This window comes from Nerophis lumbriciformis, linkage group LG13, assembly GCF_033978685.3.
Source record: "Nerophis lumbriciformis linkage group LG13, RoL_Nlum_v2.1, whole genome shotgun sequence".
NCBI lineage: Eukaryota > Metazoa > Chordata > Actinopteri > Syngnathiformes > Syngnathidae > Nerophis > Nerophis lumbriciformis.
The window spans coordinates 33,835,811-33,843,300 of NC_084560.2; the positions used below are offsets into that span (position 1 = coordinate 33,835,811).

Genomic DNA, 7,490 nt, shown 5'->3' on the forward strand with positions numbered 1-7,490 from the left:
TCTTTTCTTAAAGTGACACACACATTGAGGGACAGTATCACTCCTTCAGTATCGTCACTAGTAATAACAATATTACCTCACATGTTCTGTATAAAGGATTTTTCTACCTTCCAGTCCCTGGCCGAGCTCCAGCAGAAGAGGCGCAGTCTCAGCTTGTTCCGCACACAAATGATGGACCTGGAGCTCTCAATCATTCGACAGCAAGCCGCGGTCTACAAACACCTGAGTCCAGGTGACAGGTGAGCCAGGACTATTTTATTTGTTCAGGCTTTTAATTATAATTTTTGTCATTTTTAATACCGGTACTTAAACTGTATTATGGAACACTTTGTGGCTGCTATGCAAATAAAAGTTACTTACTCTGTTACTGTAGCGTTAGCAGCATCAGGCTAACATGCTAAATTTGAGACTATTATCCTGTGTAGGCTGGAGGTGGAGCAGCTTCAATCTCTGAGGTCCGCAGTCAGAGACGAACTGTTGGAGCTGGAGCAACAGCTGGAGGACAAAGTGATGGAGCTGACGCAAGATGGGCCAAGCAAGGTAAACACCAGGGTTGTCATGGTAACACAATTTTAGCTGTGACAGTCCACCGTTGTCGATACCGCGATTAAAAGAACTGACCCTATGTAATGCAAGGCCATTGTTTTTCTAGAGCACAGTTCGTACACAAGGCAATTCAAATACAATCATCATAATGAATTAAAATCAGTCAAATACTGTAGATGAAATACTTTCAGTTGTTATATTCACATTGGCAATGTTGACGCCTGTCTCACATCTCCAGAAAGACTATTCCAGAATTTAGGAGCATAAAACTGAAACACAGTCTTACTGTGTTTGGTCTCGACTCTGGGCATCAGCAGGAGACCCCTCCCTGAGGTTCTCAGAGCTGGAGATAGTTCATATGGTTGTAACATGTCAGCAGGAGACCCCACCCTGAGGTTCTCAGAGATGGATTTGGTTCATATGTCTATATGGAACGACTTGTACACAAGGAGAGCAGTTTTTAAGTCTATTCCCTGAGCTACAGGAAGCAGTCACCTAAGCACTGGAATAATATGGTTGTATTTCCTGGTTCTAGTCAGGGCTCGAGCAGCAGCATTTTTGATGTACCGCTGGTTTAGAGAGCCCAGTGAGAAGGCCATTACATGCTGGAGACAAAGGCGTTTTAAGTCACTCATCTTAGAAAGAGTTCTTTGAATGCATGTTATAACATTTGACATGACATAATAATAATGAAAGTAAATTGTCTACTACAAAATTTGTGGTACATGACATGTAAGCCAAAAGAGATGCACGGTCACGTTGCAGTTAGTCCAGAACTCTGCGGCAGGACTTTTAAGGGAAAACGAAAAAAAAAGAGGACATGTCCCCGTTTCTTGCTTCTCTGCATTGGCTTCCTGTTGATTTTAGAATAGATTTTAAAATGTTTGTTTTTAAAGCTTTGAATGGACTGGCCCCAAAGTACATCACGGACCTCTTCTAAATGTATGCTCCAGCTCGCGCGTTGAGGTCCGAGGACCAGTTCCAACTTGTGGGGCCTAAAACGAGGCTTAAAACTAGGGGATACAGGGCCTTCTCTGTTGTGGGCCCTAAACTGTAGAATGTTCTGCTCCTTCATGTCAGAATGTTTGAAGTCTGGTCTTAAAACCCACTTTTATTCTCTGGCTTTTAATTCGGCTTGTGGTCCTCTGAATCTTTTATTGTTTTATTATATTATATTGATTTATTTTATTGTGTTATTCTATTTTATTTTTATTATTTTATACTATTATTATTTTATTTTTTTACTTGTTTAATTTTAAATGCTTGTAATTTTCATTACTTTGTATTATTTCTTTTTTATGTGCAGCACTCTGGAGACAGTTTTGTTGTTAATAGTGTGATAGAAATAGAGAGGGATGGGTTTGGAGAATAATTCTAAAAGTAAAAAATAGTATAGAAATGAACCAAATTGCAGAAAATCTAGTCTTGATTTTCAAAATGTTCTTGCGGGGCAGCAGCACTTTGTGCTGATTTTGCTCTTTTTTTACATTTGTTGTCCTATTTTTCTTAAAGCAGGACCCAGGGGGTCTTTAAAAATGTTTTTAAAAGTCTTAATTAATTAACAATTTAAACTTAAGGCTTTAAAATGACTAAAATTCTCCTAAAATCCCTAAAGGTTTTTAAGTACGATTTTGAAAGGTCTTAATCTTTTAACGTTACTTTTAGTTAAAACATGCGTAAACTTCAGTCTTGCTTTTCAAATGTTTCGATTTTTGAAGACGCTATAATGTAATTACAAAATGGAACTAAAGTAGGCTACCTGTGCTGCCCGGTCAGAATGAATCGCGCACTATCTAGTGTGCCGTGCGTGCATGTGTTGTCACAGCTTAGCATAGCAGCAGAGAAAACTTAACGAAAGCCCACAGCAAAGCCGAATGACTTGCAGAAGATGGGTAAATAAAAGTTCAACGACTTGCGGCTCCAGAAGGATCAATTTAATGCTTTCAATGAGTTTACAATAGAGAGGCTTCTGGTGTATTTAGTTCGTTTAACCATTTTGTGAATTCATATACTTACAATTCATTCATTCAATCAATCAGCAAAGTATGTGAAAATACCGTCTAAAATGTCACAGAATGCCACAAATTCAGTCGGCCATTTTGAATATTCCGCCCTGAATATCTCCGGTAATTTCCATAGATTGTACGTCACGGTAGTAACACTTCTGCACTCGGACCATATTATTAGGTCAGTTATACTGGAAATACGCAAACATTGTAAAGAGATGTGGTGTTTATCATTCACAATCCCTATGTAAGACAAGAACACATACGCTTGGCTTTTTTATGCATTCTAAATGGTAAATAAATACCGTATTTTTTGGAGTATAAGTCGCTCCGGAGTATAAGTCGCACTGGCCGAAAATGCATAGTAAAGAAGGAAAAAAACATATATAAGTCGCACTGGAGTTTAAGTCGCATTTTTTGGGAAAATGTATTTGATAAAACCCAACACCAAGAATAGACATTTGAAAGGCAATTCAAAATAAATAAAGAATAGTGAACAACAGGCTAAATAAGTGGTACGTTATATGAGGCATAAATAACCAACTGAGAACGTGCCTGGTATGTTAACGTAACATATTATGGTAAGAGTCATTCAAATAACTATAACATATAGAACATGCTATACGTTTACCAAACAATCTGTCACTCCTAATCGCTAAATCCCATGAAATCTTATACGTCTAGTCTCTTATATGAATGAGCTAAATAATATAATTTGATATTTTACGGTAATGTGTTAATAATTTCACACATAAATCGCTCCTGAGTATAAGTCGCACCCCCGGCCAAACTATGAAAAAAACTGCAACTTATAGTCCGAAAAATACGGTATCTAACAATTGAGTCAACAGATGGAGGGTCCTCTCATTATACTCTCTAAAAACATCCAGAAAGCGCCAACAATATTCCATTTACATGTCGTGACCTAAAAATGAACCAAATATGGGTGATATTGTTATTATAAGTGCTAACGCAGACAGACTATTTTAGCTGACGTTTCAGTCACATCTATTTTCAACAATATCATATCAGAACATCAAAGAAACTCACAAACGGTATTAAAGGGTTAACATCCTCTTTTAGTGGCAGCAGTGTCTTGATCAGCCTTTTTTTGCCAGTTTGTCAAAGTCTGCTGTCAGTTTTGTTGCAGCAATAGTTATGGCAATTGCTCAATTCTGTTGTAATATTTGGCGGGCCGGATTAAAGGGACCCACAGGCCGTAGTTTGCCCACCCCTGCCTTATAATAATGACGCAGAACAACAATAATTGTGCTAATCTAACCAGGAAGTAACGTCACATTTCTATTCATTGTCAGGGTCTCCATGGCAACAGCAGTATTGACAATTTGTGTACGACGTCCGCACTGAGAGCAATGGAGCCGGTCAGTATACACACACACACACACACACACACACACACACACACACTTTGTAACAAGGCCATCATGAAGGTGTGTGCACAGGTGTCAGATCTCCTCAGAGAGCAGCGCCTCCTCCAGTCGCAGCTCAGCTATGACGACGACGACACCGCCTCCGTGCCAACTTCCTCGCCGCCCACCAGTCACGCACGGAGCCAGGGCGCCGACCAGCCTCCGGGCGTGTTCCGGGCTTCCATCAACATCACCCCCGCCCCGCCTCCCCGGCCCAACCGACAGGGGGTGGTAGAGGAGGGGAGTGAGGCACCACGGGGGGAGGAGGAGGAAGAGTCGGGGCCAGCAGGCCTCAAGGGGGAGACTCTGCAGGACCTCATCAGAGAGGTGAGCCAGGTGGACCGATATCGAACCGTCAATCAAGTACATCCGCTCAGCCCGCTATTTGTCCGCCAGATCCGGGAGAGCGTGGCCCAGGAGGTCCGACGGGAGATCTACAACGAGCTGATGGCCGCCATATCGCCACGCCGGTCGCCAATGTAGCCGCGGGCGCCACCACTGTCTTGTCTGTATCACTGTAAGAGCCGCCTAGACGGGCCGCCACACTGAATGTCTAACACTGCATGGGATACACACACCCCGTTTACTGTACATGTGGGCCAGTCTCCTTTTCACCTGAAACCTCTCCAAGTACCGCCCTAACATGACAACACAGTAGACCCAAGTAGTCATTAAAAACAAGTTTTATTGAACAAGTATATCTGTGGCCAGTTTGAACAGTAACACTGTGTTTAAATAGTTAATGGGGTGATTTATGGCCGTGCCACAGTTTTACAATCGCTGCCAGGAAGACCTAGACCATCACTAAACAAGGGGGCCAAATAGTTTTTTTTATTCTAAAAATATAATATAACAAAACTATTTAGAAGGAGATACATTGACTTTTTGGTACAAATAATTAAAATAATAATAATATGCAAAGTGGGACATTTGCAGCTTGTTCTTTTTTGGGGGGAGGGGCTCGCATCAAATTGTAAAAACATAAAAATGAGAGGACTTATAATTATATAAATGAACACGTTTATAGTTTTATAAATCACTTTTTTTTTTTCTTTTTTTTTTTTTTTGAGAAAATATGAAAATGGCCTCTTTTTTTTTTTTTTTGATGTTTTGATGCTAACAAAGTTTGGACCCCAAAAAGATTGAATAGTGTAAAAACTTTACATCACTGCACAACAAAACAACAAATGCTGCATTGTGGCGCTCTGTGCTCCTTAAGTGTTTACATTCCATCCCACACGCGTTTGGTCAGATGTGCCTCCCATGTTTTTGTTTGTTTTTACGTGATAAAAGTAACATGTCGAATAACAAACTACACAGTTAGCATTAGCTGTTAGCCAGCCGCGACTACGTCACGAGCTAACCTTTTAGCCGCGTGGGATCCGTTTGTCTGGACTCTCAATTTGAAACGTACTAGTTTGGCCGTAATAGCGCCGAGACGGGCGACGTTTTGAAAAATCATTCGGAAAGCGTAGCGTACCAAAACGGTGTTTGTGAAAATAAACGTGGAGCTGAAGAACGTAGATGCCGTTACACCAGTTAGAATAAATTCATCAGTTACGTCTCAGAAGGCGGCGGTTGTAACCGATGAAAACGTTGGAGTGGCGAGGTCACGTGAGGGTGTGCGGATGTTGTCACGGCGACGACGATATTAAAGGGTGAGGCTAGTGAGGGGCCTCGGCTATGTTGTTAGCATTTGTAAAAGGACTATAACTGGTCAGTCCCACTTATCGACTAAAAACATTTTGAATGGGATTATTAATGTTCTGTCGAAGGCATTTTGTGCATTATTGCAATCATCCAATGGAATATGGCGCCCTCTTGTGTCCAGCTTGTTGTGTGTATGTGTGTGTGTGTCGTTTCCCACTTGCCTTTTAACGACCGTGTGTGTTTCGTACTGATGCTGCGCCGATGTGGGTAGGGCGACAGAGAAGAAGAATAAAGATGTATTTATTTTCATTATAACGGACTTGTTTGTGTGTCATTAGAGGAAGAGACCGCCTTACAATTGTCCTTTTTGTTTTGTCATTGTCGCACTCACACACATGTACGATAGATGGATGTTTTATTGTCATTCCAACATGTACGACCAGGTTAAAAGTGTCAAATCAGCGCAGTAAAAACATTCATTTAGGAGAAGATCTCAAATCCAGAAATGAAAATAGATCAATATATGATTTTTTTCTACTTAAACGGTGTCATGACACACAGCTGGTTACCTTTCGGTTTCGATACCCGTCAGGTGGATAATAGCATGAGACCATTTTAGAAATTGTTTGTACTTACCTCCTGTTTTGTAGAACAAATACTTTAACATTTTAAATCAAATCAAACTTTATTTCTATAGCACTTTTCATTTATATAATAGGGCTTCCATGACATAATCTCAAACAGTCAGTGACCCCATTTCCCTCCACCACACACACGAGTCATATAAAACAGACATTTCACTTTTTCCATGGAATAAATTCTGAAAATCCTTAAAATTCTGCACACAAAACCCCATAATGCCAATGTGAATTATTTATTTTTTTTAGAATTTTTTGCAAATGTATTGAAATAAAAAACTAATAAATCACATGCACGTAAGTATTCACAGCCTTTGCCATGAAGATCAATTAGATAAGATGAGAATGCCAGGTGTCCTGTTTGGAGGAAACATCACCAGGCCACTACCATCCTTACAGTGAAGCATGGGGGTGGCAGCATCATGCTGTGGGGGTGCTTTTCAGCGGCAGGAACTGGGAGACTAGTCAGGGTAGAGGGAAAGACGAATGTAACAATGTACAGAGACATCCTGAATGAAAACCAACGCTTCCCATCCAACCCGATGGAGCTTGGGAGGTGCTGCAAAGAGGAATGGGCCAAACTGCCCCAAGATAGGTGTGCCAAGCTTGTGGTATTGTGTTCAAAAAGACTTGAGGCTGTAATTGCTGCCAAAGGTGCATCTACAAAGTATTGAGTAAAGGGTCTCAATACCTTTGTACATGTGATTTTTTATTTTTTTTTGCAAAAATGTCAACAACTAATAACATTGTCATTATGATGTATTAAATGATAAATAATAAATAAATGGGTTGTACTTGTATAGCGCTTTTCTACCTTCAAGGTACTCAAAGCGCTTTGACACTACTTCCACATTTACCCATTCACACACACATTCACACACTGATGGAGGGAGCTGCCATGCAAGGCGCTAACCAGCACCCATCAGGAGCAAGGGTGAAGTGTCTTGCTCAGGACACAACGGACATGACGAGGTTGGTACTAGGTGGGGATTGAACCAGGGACCCTCGGGTCGTGCACGGCCACTCTTCCACTGCGCCACGCCGCCCCCAGTGTTTTGAATTTTGAGGACAAAGCTAAATTAATTCAATTTTGGAATAAGAATGTAACAACAAAATGTGGGGAAATACTTTCCGGACGCACTGTGTGGCTGAGCACGGAGGAACCAGGTGAGAAAAGACTTATCTTAAGGAGCCGCATGATGACTCTGACCTGGGCCCAC

At 41.0% G+C, this 7,490-nt stretch overlaps 1 protein-coding gene across 1 annotated transcript in view; it reads left to right on the forward strand.

Moving 5' to 3' along the window:
- The window catches only part of LOC133613433 (protein ITPRID2-like), a 50,145-nt gene extending 44,198 nt beyond the window's left edge, over positions 1-5,947 (forward strand). Inside the window, exons 15-19 of the mRNA XM_061970971.2 lie at positions 115-239; positions 426-540; positions 3,869-3,934; positions 4,016-4,309; positions 4,379-5,947. Coding sequence (XP_061826955.2) covers positions 115-239; positions 426-540; positions 3,869-3,934; positions 4,016-4,309; positions 4,379-4,465 — 687 coding nt within the window. The 3' untranslated portion in view covers positions 4,466-5,947. The remainder of the gene's footprint in view (positions 1-114; positions 240-425; positions 541-3,868; positions 3,935-4,015; positions 4,310-4,378) is intronic.
- Positions 5,948-7,490: the final 1,543 nt, after the last annotated feature.